Raw genomic sequence first — 19,565 nt, forward strand, 5'->3', positions numbered from 1 at the left:
TTTTTCTCCTGTCTCATGGGGGAAAAAAAACCATCATCTATGTTGGAAAAACAAAGTTTTATTTTTTGCCTTGAATGATTCTAAGGTAAGTTTATTAATTAGGATTGCCTTTGGATCAGTCCCTGGTGAAGGACATCATGCTTGGCAGCGTACAGGGTGGATGGAAAAGAGGAAGACCCTCAACGAGGTGGATTGACCCAGTGGCTGCAACAGTGAGCTCAAGGATAACAACGATTGTAAGGATGGCGCAGGACCGGGCAGTGTTTCGTTCTGTTGTGCATAGGGTCACTATAAGTCAGAACTGACTCGGCGGCACCTAAAAACAACAACAACAACATTGGCTGCAAATAATATCTGACTAGCACCTAACAGCAACAATAGTAGCTTAAATATATATGAATTTACTTTTTAAAAAAATAACTTTATTTTTATCTAATTTTAGACTTACAGAAAAGATGCAGAAATACCTCTCACCCAAGTTTCCCTGATGTTAACATCTTACATAACCGTAGTGCAATGATCAGAATCAGAAAATTAACGTTGGTATAAAACTGTTAACTAAACTGTAGTCTTTATTTAGGATTCTTCAGCTTTTCCACTAATGTCCCTTTTGTGTTTCAGAATCCTATCCAGAATCTCACATTGCATTTAATTGTTATTTTCCTTAGTTTCCTGCAGTCTGTAATAGTTGCTCAGTCTTTGCTTGTATTTCATATTCTTGATCCTTTTGAAAAGTACTGATGAGTTATTTTGTAGAATGTACCTCGGTTTGGGTTTCTTATCATTGGAATGAGGTTGTGGTAAGAATACCACAGGAATGATGTTGTATCCTTCTCAGTGAATTGTATCAAGGGGTTCCTGATAATACGTCTTAATACTGGTGGCGTTAAACTTAATCTTTTGGCTAAGATGGTGACTGCTGGGTTCTCCACGGTAAAGTTACTGTTTTTTCTTTATAGTTATTAAATATTTAGGGAATGATACCTTGAGGCTCCGCAAATTCTGTTCTCCTCTAACTTACATTCACTAATTTCAGCAGCCATCAGAAGATCTTGACTACAACAGTCATTACTATGGTGTTTGTCTAATGGTGATTTTTTTATCTTGTTTTCTTCTACATGTATTAATTGGAATTCTATTGTAAAATAAGAACCATCTTTTTCCTTATATTTGTTTATTTGATATTTGTGTCAGGATGAACACATGTACATTTATGTTATTCTATGTGTTAAAAATCCAATACGATCATTTATTTACTTTTTTGTTTAATTCTAATATACACGTAAAGTAGTTTCAGAGTTGTAAATCCTCACATCTGTGAGAAGCACATTTACTAACTAGATTATAGCATTTATGTACAGTTCCTTTTGTCTTTAGCTTACGGTATCTAGTCAGGATGCTATTTTCCAAAGTCACTTAAATTAATTCTTTTCTTCCCCTCCCCTTTCTGTGTGGTTGTCAGTCATTTGTAAAAGAGTTAGGTTAATTTGTTACTATTGTGTTCAATTTTGAGCTCCCTCCATACCCTGTTTGGTTTTAATTGTTTATTAATTCAGAGGGTATGTGAAACATTACTGTGGTTTTAAGAGTCATAGCTATACAAAAAGATATTCTCAAAAAAGTATCACTTCCTCCTTCATCATCCTTGCTACCCTAATTTCATTCCGTCTTCTTTCTACTCCTTTCTCACCCACTCTGTGTAGGTAACCAGTATCTTTAATTTCTGGTTTAGCTTTCCTGTATTTCTTTTGAACAAATGAGCACATACCTGTGTATTTTCTTAATTCCCCTTTTTTTCTTACATGAAGGATGGCTTACTATATAGATACTCTTTTTTACTTTCCTTTTTTTTTTCATTTAGCAATTTATATTGGAAATCACTCCATATTAGTTTATAGAGATTCTCCTAATTTTTTACACAGCTGCATAGTATTCCAGAAACCCTGGTGGTGTAGCGGTTAAGGGCTAGGACTGCTAACCAAAGGGTCGGCAGTTTGAATCTGCCAGGTGCTCCTTGGAAACTCTATGGAGCAGTTCTACTCTGTCCTATAGGGTTGCTGTGAGTTGGAATCGACTCAGCGGTGCTGGGTTTGGTTTTTTTGGTTTTGGCATAGTATTCCATTGTGTGGGTATACCTTAGTTTACTAAACCACTCTCCTATGAATTGAGCATTTAGAGGTCTTTTCCCCTAATATTTTTCCTTACAAACAGTTCTGCAATGAATAATCTTGTGATATATATTTTTGTGTTATTAGAGGTATATCTTCAGGGTAAGGAGCCCTGGTGACACAATGAATGGTTAAGCACTCAGCTGCTAACCAAATGGCCAGTGGTTTGAACTCACCAGCGGCTCCATGGGAGAAAAGAATTGGCAATCTGCTCCCATAAAGATTACAGCCTAGGAAACCCTATGGGGCAGGTTCACGCTGTCCTATAGGGTTGCTATGAGTTAGAATTAACTCGATGGCTTGCAACAACATTTTAAGGGTAGATTCCTGGAAGTGGAGTTGTTAGGTCAAAACGCAAGTGTATTGTGATGGTTAAGACTGTGTGCCAACTTGGCTGGGCCATGATTTTCAGTGTTTTGGTAGTCGTGCAATGTTATGACCACTTCCATGTTGAGACTGATATGTGATCGCCCCCATGACGGGATCTGCTATGAACAGCCAATTAGTTGAAAGTGAGTTTCCTTGAGTGTGTGGCATGCATATAAATATGCATGTAAATATAAATGGACATTCTTGCAAGGCTTGTGGCCTTTTTGCTCACGCTGGATCCCACAGCTGGCTCCTGTTCATCTAACCTCTGATTTTTGGGACTTGGGCTTGCCTGCGGTCTTGTCTGCCGATGTTGGGATTCATCGATCTTTTCGGCCTGTGAGTAAGAGCCCTGCTCTCTGATCTCCTGATCTTGGGTTCACTGGTCCCTATAGCTACATGAATCAGGACAAGCCTCTACCCTGACCCACGGACTTGGAATATTCTAACCTAAACAACTGCGTGAGCCATTTCTGTAATATAAATCTACCGCCATCTCTCCTTCCCTCACTCCCTCCCTCATGCTTTCATGGTTTTGCTTCACTAGAGAACCCAGCCTAAGACATGGATGTATAATTTTGTTAGGTGTTGCCAAATTTCCTTCCAGAAGAATTTTACTAGCAATGTATAAGAATGCATGTTTCTTCATAGCCTCATCAACAGAATGTGTTATCATATTTTTATATTTTTGTTACCTTGTTAATTAAGAAATGGTATCTCAATGTTGTTTTAATTTGCATTTCTCTGATTATTGTCCTAGAGGAGACATTGTACCAATAAATTTTTTAAAATTGTATTTTAGGTGAAAGTTTATAGCTCAAGATAATTTCTCATACAAAAATTTATACACATATTGTTATGTGATCCTAGTTACAATCCCTGTAATGTGACAGCAGATTCCTCCTTTCCACCCCAGGTTTCCCATGTCCATTCAACCAGCTGCTATCCCTTTCTGCCTTCTCATCCCGCCTCTGGACAGGAGCTGCCCATTTAGTCTCGTGTATCTGCTTGAACTAAGAAGCACACTCTTATTTTATGTTTTATAGTGCAGTAAAATCTTTGTCTGAAGAGTGGGCTTTCGGGAATGGTTTTAGTTCTGGGTTAACAGAGAGTCTGGGGGCCATGTCTTCTGGGGTTTCTTAAGTCTCAGTCAGACCACTAAGTCTGACCTTTTTACATGAATTTGAGTTCTGCACCACACTTTTCTCCAGCTCCATTAGGGACTGTCTGTTGTGTTCCCTGTCAGGGCAGTCATTGGTGGTAGCCGGGCACCGTCTAGTTCTTCTGGTCTCAGGCTGATGGAGTCTCTGGTTTATGTGGCCCTTTTGTCTCTTGAGCTAATATTTTTCTTGTGTCTTTGATATTCTTCATTCTCCTTTGCTCCAGATGGGTTGGGACCAATTGATGCATCTTAGACAGCTGCTGGCAAGCTTTTAAGACCTCCAAATGCCACCCTCCAAAGTGGGATGCAATGCCAGTTGACCTAGATGTTCCCAGAAACCATGGTTCCCAGACTTCCACCCCTGCTACTCTGCCTTTTGAAGTGTTTGGTTCTGTTCAGGAAGCTTTTTAGCTTTTGGTTTAGTCCAGTTGTGCTGACTTAACCCTGTGTTGTGTGTTGTCCTTCCCTACACCTAAGATAATTCTTGTCTAGATCAATAGATATTAAAACAAGAATTTTATTGATGAAATAATTTCATTCTGTGGGAGAACACATGGCATTCAAACTGACTACAATGCGTATTCTACTTTACAGGCAGAGCGTGAGATACTTAACAGGCAAGGTAAACAAATGCAAATGAGTTCACTTCAAAGCAGTTTCAAAGGAAGGAAGGAAAATTTACAAGGAGTGATAAACTACTTTCTTAACATCAATTTCTAGTCTAACACAAATCTTTCATTCCTGATACAATTCGACTAAGGCAGTATTTCTAAAATGAAACATGAACATTCTTGATAAGGAGGTTTAGTGATATACTGTAGGCTGAGTCCACTTAATTGGAGTCCTTGGAAAGAGTGAATCTAAAGCCCTCTGAAGTGTGAACATTGCTTATTTAGCTAAAGGAGGAGTACTATAAAGCCCAGGCATCCACTGGGGAAATTCCCTGAAGGTAGTTAAGACAGGAGCCCTGGCGGTGCAGTGGTTAAAAGCTTGACTGCTAATCAAAAGGTCAGCAGTTCAAATCTACCATTTGCTCCTCAGGAACCCTGTGGGGCAGTTCTGTTCTGTCCTGTAGGGTTGCTATGAGTTGGAATCGACTCAATGGCAATGGGTTTGGTTTTTGGTTTTGGTTTCGTTAACACAGTGATTATCAATAATTGATTGCATGTTTGATCAATTTCAGACTGCAGAAGTTCATAAAAATCTTTCAATTTCCTCTTCTTTGGCATTAGTGGTTGATGTGTAAATTTGAATAATAGTCATACTAACTGGTCTTCCTCATAGGGTATAGATATTATACTATCACTGACAGCATTGTACTTCAGGATAGATCTTGAAATGTTCTTTTTTGACAATGAATTTGATGCCATTCCTCTTCATTTTGTCCTTCCCGGCATAGTAGACCATGTGATTGTCTGATTCAAAATGGCCAATACCAGTCCATTTCAGTTCATTAATGCTTAGGATATCAATCTTTATGCATTCCATTTAATTTCTGATGACTTCCAATTTTCCTAGATTCATATTTTGTACATTCCATGTTCCAATATTTGCAGCTGTTTCTTCTCATTTTGAGTCATGCCACATCAGCAAATGAAGGCCCAGGAAGCTTTACCCCATCCATATCAATAAGGTCAACTCTGCTTTGAAGAGGCAGTTATTTGTCAGTCATATCTTCAGTGCCTTTCAACCTGAGGGGCTCATCTTCAGCACTATATCAGACAGTGTTCTGCTATTCATACGGTTTTCCTTGGCCAATTTTTTCAGAACTTGACCCCCAGGTCCTTCTTCCTAGTCTGTCTTAGCCTGGATCCCCTGTTGAAACTTGTTCTCCATGGGTGACCCTGCTGGTATTTGAAATAACAGTGGCATAGCTAACAGCATCATAGCAACATGCAGCTACCACAGTATGACAAACTGACAGACACATGGATGCATTGATAATTACTGGTGATGGGAATACAAAAGTTGGAAACAAAGAAGAGGGATCAGTAGTTAGGAAAATATGATCTTGGTGATGGAAACAACACTGGAAATCACATGATATAATTTTGCAAGCCCAATGACTTATTCATTGCAAGTAGTTTTTTTCTACAGCATAAATGGTAGCTATACACATGGCCCTCACCAAATGAAACCACAGGAATCAAATTGACTATATCTGTGGAAAGAGACAATGGAAAAGCTCAATATCATCAATCAGAACAAAGTCAGGGGCCAACTGTGGAACAGACCATCAGTTGTTGTTGTTAGGTGCCATCGAGTTGGTTCTGACTCATAGTGACCCTGTGCACAACAGAACGAAACACTGCCCAGTCCTGAGCTATCCTTACAGTCTTGTTATGCTTGAGCTCATTGTTGCAGCCACTGTCAATCCACCTCGTTGAGGGTCTTCCTCTTTTCCACTGACCCTGTACTCTGCCAAGCATGGTATCCTTCTCCAGGGACTGATCCCTGTGATAACATGTCTAAAGTATGTAAGACACCATCTTGCCATCCTTGCTTCTAAGGAGCATTCTGGTTGTACTTCTTCCAAGAAAGATTTGTTCGTTCTTTTGGCAGTCCATGGTATATTCAGTATTCTTCGCCAACACCACAATTCAAAGGCATCAGTTCTTCTTCGGTCTTCCTTATTCATTGTCCAGCTTTCACATGCATATGATGCAACTGAAAATACCATGGCTTGGGTCAGGCATACCTTAGTCTTCAAGGTGACATCTTTGCTTTTCAACAATTTAAAGAGGTCCTTTGCAGCAGATTTACACAATGCAATGTGTCGTCTCGTTTCTTGGCTGTTGCTTCCATGGCTGTTGATTGTAGATCCCGGTAAAATAAAATCCTTGGCAACTTAAATCTTTTCTCCATTTATCATGAGGTTGCTCATTGGTCCAGTTGTGAGGATTTTTGTTTTCTTTATGTTGAGGTGCAATCCATACTGAAGGCTGTGGTCTTTGATCTTCATTAGTAAGTACTTCAAATCCTCTTCACTTTCAGCAAGCAAGGTTGTGTCATCTGCATAACGCAGGTTACTAATGAGTCTTCCTCCAATCCTGGTGCTCCTTTGTTCTTCATATAGTCCAGCTTCTCGGATTATTTGCTCAGCATACAGATTGAATAGGTATGGTGAAAGGATACAACCCTGATGTACACCTTTCCTGACTTTAAACCAATCAGTATCCCCTTGTTCTGTATGAAAAACTGTCTCTTGATCTATGTAAAGGTTCCTCATGAGCACAATTAAGTGTCCTGGAATCCCCATTCTTTGCAATGTTATCCATAATTTGTTATGATCCACACAGCCGAATGCCTTTGCATAGTTAATAAAACACAGGTAAACATCCTTCTGGTATTCTCTGCTTTCAGCCAGGATCCATCTGACATCAGCAATGATATCCCTGGTTCCACGTCCTCTTCTGAAACTGGCCTGAATTCCTGGCAGTTCCCTGTCGATACACTGCTGCAGCCGTTTTTGAATGATCTTCAGCAAAATTTTGCTTGCATGAGATATTAATGATACCGTTCCATAATTTCCACATTCGGCTGGATCACCTTTCTTGGGAATAGGCATGTAAACATGGATCTCTTCCAGTCAGTTGGCGAGGAAGCTGTCTTCCATATTTCTTGACATAGACGATTGAGCACCTCCAGCGTTGCATCTGTTTGTTGAAACATCTTAATTGATATTCCATCAATTCCTGGAGCCTTGTTTTTCGCCAGTGCCTTCAGTGCAGCTTGGACTCCTTCCTTCAGTACCATGAGTTCCTGATCATATGCCACCTCTTGAAATGGTTGAACATTGACCAATTCTTTTTGGTATGATGACTCTGTATTCCTTCTACCTTCTTTTGTTGCTTTCTGCATTGTTTAATATTTTCCCCATAGAATCCTTCACTCTTGCAACTCTAGGCTTGAATTTTTTCTTCAGTTCTTTCGGCTTGAGAAACACCAAGCATGTTTTGCCCTTTTGGTTTTTTATCTCCAGCTCTTTACACATGTCATTATAATACTTTACTTTGTCTTCTTGAGCTGCCTTTTAAAATCTTCTGTTTACTTCTTTTACTACATCATTTCTTCTTTTTGCTTTAGCTGCTCGACATTTGTGAACAAGTTTCAGAGACTCCTCTGCCATCCATCTTGGCCTATTCTTTCTTCCCTGTCTTTTAAATGACTTCTTGCTTTCTTCATGTGTGATGTCCTTGATGTCATTCCACAACTCATCTGGTCTTTGGTCACTAGTGTTCAATGAATCAAATCTATTCTTGAGATGGTCTCTAAATTCAGGTGGGATAGACTCAAGGTCATATTTTGGCTCTCCTGGACCTGTTCTGATTTTCTTCAGTTTCAGCTTGAACTTGCATATGAGCAATTGATGGTCTGTTCCACAGTCAGCCCCTGGCCTTGTTGTGACTGATGATATTGTGCTTTTCCATCATCTCTTTCCACATATGTAGTCAATTTGATTTCTATGTGTGCCATCTGGCAAGATCCATGTGTATAAAAAAAAAAAATATATAGTCGCCGTTTATATTGGTGAAAGAAGGTATTTGCAATGAAGAAGTTGTTGGTCTCGCAAAATTCTGTCATTCGACCTCCAGCGTTGTTTCTGTCACCAAGGCCATATTTTCCAACTACTGATCCTTCTTCTTTGTTTCCAACTTTTGCGTTCCAATCACCAGTGATTATCAATGAATCCTGATTGCCTGTTCAGTGAATTTCAGACTGCAGCAGCTGATCAAAATCTTCTATTTCTTCATCTTTGGCCTTAGTGATTGGTGCGTAAATTTAAATAATAGTCGTATTACCTGGTCTTCCTTGTAGGTGTATGGATGTTATCCTATCACTGACAGCACTGTACTTCAGGATAAATCTTGAAATGTTCTTTTTGACGATGAGTGTAACACCATTCCTCTTCAAGTTGTCATTCCCAGCTAGACCATATGATTATCTGATTCAGAATGGCCAGTACCAGTCCATTTCAGCTCACTAATGCCTTGGATATTGATATTTATGTGGTCCAATTCATTTTTGATGATTTCCAATTTTCCTAGATTCATACTTCATACATTCCAGGTTCCGAATATTAATGGATGTTTGCAGCTGTTTCTTCTCATTTTGAGTCGTGCCACATCAGCAAATGGAGGTCCCAGAAGCTTTACTCCATCCGCATCATTAAGGTCAACTCTACTTTGAGGAGGCAACTCTTCCCCAGTCATCTTTTGAGTGCCTGCCAACCTGGGGGGCTCGTCTTCCAGCACTGTATCAGACAGTGTTCCACTGCTATTCATAAGGTTTTCACTGGCTAATGCTTTTCAGAAGTAGACTGCCGGGTCCTTCTTCCTAGTCTTTCTTAGTCTGAAAGCTCAGCTGAAACCTGTCCTCCACGGGTGACCCTGCTGGTATCTGAGTACCGATGGCATAGCTTCCAGCATCACAGGAACATGCAAGCCCCCACAGTACAACAGACTGACAGACACGTGGGGGGACCATCAATTGCTCATATGCAAATTCAAATTGAAGCTGAAGAAAATAAAACAAGTCCATGAGAATCAAAGTATGACCTTGAGTGTATCCTTCCTGAATTTAAAGACTGTGTCGAGAATAGATTTGACACATTGAACACTAATGAGTGCAGACCAGACAAGTTGTAGGGTAACATGAAGGACATCATACATGAAGAAAGCAAAAGTTCATTTAAAAAACAGAAAAGAAAGAGAAGACCGAAATGGGTGTTAGAAGAGACTCAGTAACTTGATAAAGTTTGAATGTAGAGCAGCTAAAGCAAATGGAAGAAATGATGAAGTAAAAGAACTGAACAGAAGATTTCAAAGGGTGGCTTGAGAAGACAAAATAAAGTATTATAATGTAATGTGCAAAGACTTGGAGTTAGAAAACCAAAAGGGATGAACTCACTCAGCATTTCTCAAGCTGAAAGAACTGAAGAAAAAATTCAAGCATCAAGTTGCAATTTTGAAGGATTCTATGGGCAAAGTGTTGAATGACACAGCAGACATGAAAAGAAGATGGAAGGAATACAGAGTCACTATACCAAAAAGAATTGCCTGACATTCAACTATTTCAGGAGGTAGCATATGATCCAGAACGGATGGTATTGAAGGAAGAAGTTCAAGATGCACTGAAGGTATTGGTGAAAAAGAAGTCTCCAGGAATTGGCAGAGTACCAATTAAGATGTTTTAACAAATGGATGCAGCACAGGAAGTGCTAACTCATCTATGCCAAGAAATTTGGGAGACAGGTAACTGGCCAGCTAACTGGAAGAGATTCATATTTGTGCCCACTCCAAAGAAAAGTGATCCAACAGAATGCAGAAATTATCCAACGATATCATTAATATCACACACAAGTAAAATTTTGCTGAGGATAATTTAAAAATGATTGCAGTTGTAATGAGTAGGGAACTGCCAAAAATTCAACCAGAATTCAGAATAGGGCATAGAATGAGGAATATAATTGCGTTTACCTGTGTTTTATTGACTATGCAGAGATATTCAACTGCATGGATCATTACAGATTATGGATAACATTGAGAAGAATGGGAATTCTATAACAGTTGTTCCCATGAGGAACCTGTACATAGACCGAGAGACAGTCGTTCAAAGAGAACAAGGGGATATTGCATGGTTTAAAGTCAGGAAAGGTGTGCATCAGGGTTGCATCCTTTCACCATACTTATTCAGTCTGTATGCTGAGCAAACAATCTGAGAAGGAGGGCTATATGAAGAAGAATGTGGCATCAGGATTAGAGAAAGACTCATTAACAACCTGCGGTATGCAGATGACACAACCTTGCTTGCTGAAAGTGAAGAGGGCTTGAAGCACTTACTGATTAAGGTCAAAGAGTTCAGCCTTCAATATGAATTATACCGCAACACAAAACAAAAATCATCATAACTGGCCAAGTAAGCAACATGATGATAAATGGCGAAAATATTGAAGCTGTCAAGGATTTCGTTTTACCTGAATCCACAATAAGCATCCATCGAGGTAGCAATCGAGAAATCAAGTGATGTATTGCATTGGGCAAATCTGCTGCAAAAGACCTCTTTAAAGTGTTGAAAAGCAAAGATGTCACTTTGGGGACTAAGTTGCGCCTGACCCAAGCCATGATATTTTCAGTCACCTCATATGCACGTGAAAGCTGGACAGTGGATAAAGATGACTGAAAAAGATTCGATGCCTTTGTATTATGGTGTTGGCGAAGAATATTGAATATATACCATGGACTGCCAGAAGAATGAACAAGTCTGTCTTGGAAGAAATACAGCCAGAGTCCTCCTTGTAGGTGAGGATAGTGAGACCTTGTTTCACATACTTTGGACGTGTTGTCAGGAGGAATGAGTCCCTGGAGGACATCGTGCTTGATAGAGTAGATGGTTATCGAAAAAGAGGAAGACCCTTGACAAGATGGATTAACACAGTGGCTGCAACAATGGGCTCAAATATAGCAGTGATTGTGAGGATAGCGCAGGACCTTTCTGTTGTACAGAGTCGCTCTGAGTCAGAACTGACTCAGAGGGCATCTAACAACAACAGTAGTTAATACAGTAAACTTATTTACGTAAGTTAAGACCCAAATCTCTGCTCTTTTGGATTACAGATAGTTGCAATGTTTATAACAGTGATTATCCTACTTATTCTAACAAACCTAGTTTGTACATAGTTATCAATTTACAGAGACCTAGTAGATTGCAGGGATCCCTGGTGGCAAAGTGGTTAAGAACTCTGCTGCTAACCCAAAAGTTGGCAGTTTGAATCCACCAGCTGCTCCTTGGAAATCCTCTGGGCAGTTCTCTTCTGTCCTAGAGAATCACTATGAGTTGGAATCCACTTGACGGCAATGGTTTTTTTTTTTTTTTTTGGTCTAGTAGGTTACAGTGAAAATTTAAGATTTTCACTGCAAAAATTAGTGAGTGAATGAGTGAAAATTAATTTAGGATTGGGAACAGGGATAAAGTTGCTTATGTTCTTATCTTCATTATAAAGTTGTTTCTAGGTTCTAACTTCATTTAACCTATCAGTAAATCACCTTCTCTGGGGCCAGGTGTGTAAACATTCTTAACAGGCACCGGGCTTTTTGATTTTTCAAGTAGTAAAACCTTAACAAAAGGCCAGGTATTTCTTAGGAGAGTAGAAATGAAATTCTCCGTTTACTTCAGAATGAAGTTTTTAATTCTGAAGCCACCTAATTCAGATATGTCAGTACCTCAGATTCTAAAATTTACATTCACATTATACACACTTTTTATATATTTGAGTGCTGTTTTTATTTTATGTTTTTGTGTGAGTTTTCTGTTTATGTCTTTTTCCCATTTTTATATTGGGTCTTTGGTGCTTTGACCATCTGTTTTTAAGAGTTTTTTATATATTAAGGACATTAGCCTTTTGTCTGTGGTATATATTGTGAATATTTCCTCCTAATTTGTCAGTTGTCTTTTTGTTTATGGTCTTTTTTTGTCATGTAAAAGTTTTTAAAAAAATTATTTTGGGTTTATTTTTCTCCTATATCAGTCCAGGGTTCATTAGCAGGTCACTAATATCACCAACATCTTAGGCTTTTTGTATCTTCCTGCTTTCAAGTGTGTTAGCTAGTTCCTTCATAGTTATAAGATGGTTGCTAAACCTCCAGGTATCACAGCTATGTTCCAGGTAGAAAGAATGGGAAAAGGCAGTACTAGCTATGCATGTCTCTTTTTATCAGAAGTGCAAAAGCTTTCCCGGAAGCTTCTTATTTAGGTCTGTTTACCAGAAAAACTGGGTCATATATCCATCTACTATCAGAGAGGCTGGGAAACCAAGTATTTTGTATTCTTAGTTTCTATAGCAGTTAAAGGGAAGGGAAAATGGAAAAGGGGGAGGGAGGAGAGAGGTGGGAATGGATATTTGGATGTTGTCAGCCACCTACCAGAACCTGTCACTCTAAACGGAGGAATATCAACCAAAAAACTAAGCATCGGGTTGGGCTTCTTTATAGGAGAGTTAATAGCTGTCCGGGACCTTGTCTACTGTATTATATTTAGTTTGACAGCTCCTTCGCTGAAATAAAATGCCAAAGAAACACTTGTGTCTTTAGCAAGTGTTTTGGTTAAGTTCTTTGTCCACACAAATGACAGAAAACCTAACTAAATTAGATTAAGAAGGGCATTTATTACCATATGTACCTGGAAAATCCAGCAATAAATTAGATTCAAATACAACTTGATCCAGGGTCTAAAGTGATATCAGTAGAATTCAGTCCCTCTCCATTTGTCAGTTCAGCATCCATCTGTGTGGATTACACCCACAGCCAAGCTCCCTTCATAACCTTTTCTAGTTCTAAGCTACCATACTCAGTGCCTCAAATCCAATGAAAAAGGAGTTTCTCTTTCCCAGCTATTTGCCTAGAAGTTCGGGGCCTTGCATATTGGCCTAAATTAGCCCATACCATATGCCTATCCCTGAATAGTCACTTTGGCCAGTGAGATGCGTTGAGTCACATGCCTGCACCATTAGAAGAAAAATCAGGGAACTATTTCCAGCCAAAGCAGAGACTAGATCCTGGATGATTAAGTGTCTGCTGTAACCCTTTACATTTTCAGAACCTCCCTCTCAATGAAATCCTTTGTAATAATTGGGAGACACTGTTCACTTTACCTCACTTAACTGTTGGCATTTTTTATTCTAATCTAATGTAAGAAGAATGTTGGAGCTGCTAAGGGTTATAACTTCTTGAAGACTACCCTCATGGTTCTTTGTATTCCTAGTGTACCTGAGTGTATCTTAGCATACCTGAGGCAGTTAAATGTTGACTGGCAGGCATTCTCTTGATTAATCAATCTACTGATATGCATATCTATGTATTTGGTATCAGTGCTAGACTGAGAACCCTGAAACCTGGGCTTAAGTTCCAGTTATCCAGCTACTAGCTTTGTAACTTGACTGGTTATTTTTTTCTTATATGTAAAATGGGGATAATAAGTTGGTCTATTTGCCTGACAGGATTGCTGTTAGGATCAATGATGTAATAAATGTAAAAGAGTTCGAAAATTGTAAAGAACTATCCAAATATAAAGTGGCAGATTCCTGTATCTCATTTAAAATTTAAAAAAAAAATTTAATTGTGCTTTAGGTGAAAGTTTACAAAGGAAATTAGTTTCTCATTCAAAAATTTATATACAAATTGTTTAATGACATTAGTTGCAATACCTGCAAAGTATCTGCACTCTCCACCTTTCCATTCTGGGTTCCCATTTCCTTTTGTCCAGTTTTCCTGTGCCTTCTTCTCGTCTTTGCTTTTGGGCAGGTGTTGCCCATTTGGTCTGATGTACTTGACTGATCTAAGAAGCTCGTTCCTCCCATGTGTTATTGTTTGTTCTATAGGCCTGTCTAATCTTTGGCTGAGAGGTGAACTTTGGGAGTAGCTTTAGTTCTCAGAAGGCTGTCCAGGAGCCATAGTCTTGGGGGCTCCAGTCTCTGTCAGACCAGTAAGTCTGGTCTTTTTTGTGAATTTGAATTTTGTTCTACATTTTTTTCCTGATCTGTCTGGGACCTGCTATTGTGATTCCTGTTACAGCAGTTGGTAGTACAAGCCAGGTACCATCTGGGTCTTCTGAGCTCAGGCTGGTGGAGGCTGTGGTATATCTCATAAAATTTACAACAATTTTGGTTTACTTTGGTATTTTGAAAATACTTTTAAGTGCCAATCAATAAACAAATAAATAAGAAAAAGTAAACTGCAACTATCACCATGTATTTTGAGGGAAATATTTATTTTTTCCTAGAGTAATTTTAGCTTCTAGTCTGTCTTCAAATTATATTTCTAATACATTGCTTGACTTTTTTCTTTCTAGGTGCCTCTTCAGAAGACTATCAGAAATGCCATAGAAAAACGTAAGAACTAAAACTTAAGTTGCTGTACTTTTGAAAACCCTGTGTTCTAGTAGTTGTATAGTAGATTTGACTGTCAGCACACAAACACTTCGTTCAATATTTGTTTTTTAGTTCATTCGCTCATTATTTATTGAGAATTTTATTAGTTATTTGAGAAATAATAGTAAACAAAATTGATTTTAAAAAAATTGCTGTCCTCATCGAGTTCATACTCTAGTTGGGGGAGAAGGATAGTAAACAAATAAGCAAGTAAGTTTACACTGTGGTATATGATGATGAATGCTATGGACAAAAATAAAACAAGATAAGGGATAGGGAGTACTGGAGTGAAGGCTTGCTCTTTTAAATATTGTGGTAAGGGAAGTCGTCATTGAAAGGTAGCATGTGCGTAGAGGCCTAAAGAAGGTAACAGAGCAAGCTGTGTACAAAAGAGCATTCCAGAAAAGAAGTATTCCAGAGCAAAGCCCTGAGACAAGGATACCTGGATTTCTGGGGTAGAATAAAGGAGGAAGAGAAAGGTTTGAGATAGAGAGAGAAGCAGGATGCCAGTTCTATATAAGGTGCTACTCTGTCATATAGGGTTGCTGTGAGTTGAAATCAGCACAACGGAATATGGCACACAACAACAATAACAGGCCAATATGAGTGAGAAGAGAAGGAGGGCTTTGAAGGATTTTAAGCAAAAGAATGACACGAAGTGACTTATTTAAAAGAATCACCCTGGCTGCTGTGTTGAGAATAGACTATGGAGAGGCAAGCATGGAATCAGGGAGATAACTGTTAGGAGACTATTCCCCTAAACCAGATAAGAGATATTGGAGCACAGGCCAGAGTGGTTAAGAGTAGAAGTGGTGAGACGTGGACAGATTTTAGGTATATTTTCAAAGTAGAACTAACAGGATTTGTTGATGTACTGAATGGTGGGGTGTAAGGGAAGGTATCAAGGTTGATGGAGGTTTTGACTTGGCTAATTAGGATAGAGTTGCCACTTTTAAGAAGGGAAGACTGAGGAGAAACAGATTACTGGGGAAAGATCAAGGCTTGAGGCATGTAGACTGAAGGGTGAGGTATATGTAAGAGAAACAGGATCTGTATCATGAATGGCTTCGAAGGCTGAGATTTCAATTTCATCCTGAACATGATGGGAGCCCTGAAAGATTTTAAGTTGCAATGTAACATAAAATGAGAATTTTTTTTAACACCTTCATCCTCAAAGAATGAAAGAACTTAAAGAAAATACATGTTGAGTTGAAAAACAAAATTAAGAGACATCATTAGGAAAGTTAAAAGACAACCCACAGAATGGGAGAAAATATTTACAAGTCTTATATCTGATAAGGAACTTCAATCCAGAATATATGAAGAACTCTTACAACTCAACAATAAAATGACAAATAACTCAATTAAACAATAGGCAAAGGATTTGAATAGACATTTCTGCAGCAAAGATATACAAATGGCCAATAAACCGAAAACTTGAACAAAAAAGATGCTCGATTTCATGGATTCAAACTGCTAACCTTTTGGTTAGCAGCCAAGCTCTTAACCACTGTGCCACTAGGGCTCCTCATTAGTCATTAGGGAAATACAAATCAAAACCACAATGAGATACGACTTCACAGCCAGTAGGATGGCTGGAATAAAGAAGACAGGTAATAACAAGTGTTGACAAAAATGTGGAGAAATTAAAAGCCTTATACATGTACGGCTGCTGGGAATGTAAAACGGTGAATCCATTTTGGAAACGGTCTGGTAGTTCTTCAAAATCTTAAACGTGGAGTTAGCATATGATCCAGCAGTTTTTCTTGTAGATGTATACACTCAAGAAAAATAACACACATCCACAGAAAAATTTGTACATAAATGTTCACAGTAGCATTATTCATAATTGCTGTCTCAGTTACCTAGTGCTGCCATAACAGAAATACCATAAGTAGATGGCTTTAACTAACAAAAATTTATTTTCTCACAGTTTAGGAGGCTAGAAGTAGGAATTCAGCGTGCTGGTTCTAGGGAAAGGTTTTCTCTCTCAGTTGGCTCCAAGGGGAAGGCCCTTATCTCTTCAGCTCCTGTTACATAGTTCCTTGTAGATCTACCTGTGTCTTTGCATCTATCTTCCTCCATCTCTGCTTGCTCACTTACTTGTTTAATCTCTTTTATACCTCAGAAGAAATAGACTCAGGCACACCCTATACTAATCCTCCCTCATTAACATAACAAAGACAACCCATTCCCTAATGGGATTATAGCCATGGGCAAAGAGGTTAGGATTTACAATACATATTTTTGGGGGACACAGTTCAATCCATAACAATAGCCAAAAAGTTGAAATGACCAAAATGTTCACTAACTGATTAATGGATAAGTAAAATGTGATATATTTATACAATGGAATCTTATTTAGCAATAAAAATGAGCAAATTACTGATACATGCCACAACGTGCATGGACCTTGAAAATATTGTATTAAGTGAAAGAAACCAGCCACAAAAGACCATATATTTTATTATTCCATTTATATGAAATATCCAGAATAGTCAAATCTACAGAGACAAAAAAGTAGATTAGTGGTTACCTAAGGCTGGGAGTGGAGGACAGGTTTCAGCTGAGCTTCCAGACTAAGACAGACTAGGAAGAAGGACCCGGCAGTCTACTTCTGAAAAGCATTAGCCAGTGAAAACCTTATGAATAGCAGTGGAACACTGTCTGATATAGTGCTGGAAGACGAGCCCCCCAGGTTGGAAGGCACTCAAAAGATGACTGTGGAAGAGCTGCCTCCTCAAAGTAGAGTCGACCTAAATGACATGGATGGAGTAAAGCTTTCAGGACCTTCATTTGCTGATGTGGCACGACTCAAAATGAGAAGAAACAGCTGCAAACATCCATTAATATTCAGAACCTGGAATGTATGAAGTATGAATCTAGGAAATTTGTAAATCGACAAACATGAAATGGAACGCATAAACATCGATATCCTAGGCATTAGTGAGTAGAAATGGACTGGTGTTGGCCATTTTGAATCGGACAATCATACAGTCTGCTATGCTGGGAATGACAACTTGAAGAGGAATGGTATTGCATTCATCGTCAAAGAACATTTCAAGATCTATCCTGAAATATAATGCTGTCAGTGATAGGATAATATCCATACGCCTACAAGGAAGACCAGTTAATACAAATATTATTCAAATTTACCCACCAACCACTAAGGCCAAAGATGGAGAAATGGAAGACTTTTATCAGCTGCTGCAGTCTGAAATTGATCAAACATGCCATCACGATGCATTGATAATTACTGGCGATTGGAATGTGAAAGTTGGAAACAAAGAAGAAGGATCAGTAGTTGGAAAATATGGCCATGGTGATAGAAACAATGCCAGAGATCGAATGATAGAATTTTGCAAGACCAATGACTTCTTCATTGCAAATACCTTCTTTCACCAACATAAACAGTGACTATACACCGGGACCTCACCAGATGCAACACACAGAAATCAAATGGACTACATCTGTGGAAAGAGATGATGGAAAAACTCAATATCATCAGTCAGAACAAGGCCAGGGGCTGACTGTGGAACAGACCATCAATTGCTCATATGCAAGTTCAGGTTGAAACTGAAGAAAATCAGAGCAAGTCCACGAGAGCCAAAATATGACCTATAGTATACCCCACCTGAATTTAGAGACCATCTGAAGAACAGATTTGACACATTGAACACTAGTGACCAAAGACCAGATGAGTTGTGGAATGACATCAAGGACATCATCCATGAAGAAAGCAAGAGGTCATTGAAAAGACAGGAAAGAAAGGAAAGACCAAGATGGATGTCAGAGAAGACTCTGAAACTTGCTCTCGAACATCGAGCAGCTAAAGCAAAAGGAAGAATTGATGAAGTAAAAGAACCAAACAGAGATTTCAAAGGGTGGCTCGAGAAGACAAAGTAATGTATTATAACGACATGTGCAAAGAGCCAGAGATGGAAAACCAAAAGGTAAGAACACGCTCAGCGTTTCTCAAGCTGAAAGAATTGAAGAAAAAATGCAAGCCTCGAGTTGCGATAGGGAAGGATTCCATGGGGAAAATATTAAATGACACAGGAAACATCAAAAGAAGATGGAAGGAGTACACAGAGTCATTATACCAAAAAGAATTAGTTGATGTTCAACCATTTCAAGAGGTGGCATATGGTCAGGAACCAATGGTACTGAAGGAAGAAGTCCAAGCTGCTCTGAAGGCATTGGCGAAAAACAAGGCTCCAGGAATTGATGGAATATCGATTGAGATATTTCAACACACAGATGTAGCGCTGGAGGTGCTCACTTGGCTATGCCAAGAAATATGGAAGACAGCTTCCTGGCCAACTGATTGAAAGAGATCCATATTTATGCCTATTCCCAAGAAAGGTGATCCAACCGAATGTGGAAATTATGGAACAGTATCATTAATATCTCACACAAGCAAAATTTTGCTGAAGATCATTCAAAAATGGCTGCAGCAGTGTATCGACAGGGAACTGCCAGGAATTCAGGCCAGTTTCAGAAGAGGACGTGGAACCAGGGATATCATTGCTGATGTCAGATGGATCCTGGCTGAAAGCAGAGAATACCAGAAGGATGTTTTCCTGTGTTTTATTGACTATGCAAAGGCATTCGACTGTGCGGATCATAACAAACTATGGGTATCATTGGGAAGAGTGGGAATTCCAGAACACTTAATTGTGCTCATGAGGAACCTTTACATAGATCAAGAGGCGGTTGTTCATACAGAACAAGGGGATACTGATTGGTTTAAAGTCAGGAAATGTGTGCGTCAGGGTTGTATTCTTTCACCATACCTATTCAATCTGTATGCTGAGCAAATAATCCGAGAAGCTGGACTATATGAAGAAGAATGGAGTATCAGGATTGGAGGAAGACTTATTAACAACCTGCGTTATGCAGATGAGACAACCTTGGTTGCTGAAAGTGAAGAGGATTTGAC

At 38.9% G+C, this 19,565-nt stretch overlaps 1 protein-coding gene across 1 annotated transcript in view; it reads left to right on the forward strand.

Annotated features, from left to right (window-relative positions):
- The window catches only part of MEIKIN (meiotic kinetochore factor), a 128,619-nt gene that overhangs the window by 19,498 nt on the left and 89,556 nt on the right, over nucleotides 1-19,565 (forward strand). The window contains exon 7 of the mRNA XM_064275371.1: nucleotides 14,545-14,584. Within this exon, the coding sequence (XP_064131441.1) occupies nucleotides 14,545-14,584 (40 nt within the window). The remainder of the gene's footprint in view (nucleotides 1-14,544; nucleotides 14,585-19,565) is intronic.

The sequence above is a fragment of the Loxodonta africana genome, chromosome 2, assembly GCF_030014295.1.
Source record: "Loxodonta africana isolate mLoxAfr1 chromosome 2, mLoxAfr1.hap2, whole genome shotgun sequence".
NCBI classification, from domain to species: domain Eukaryota; kingdom Metazoa; phylum Chordata; class Mammalia; order Proboscidea; family Elephantidae; genus Loxodonta; species Loxodonta africana.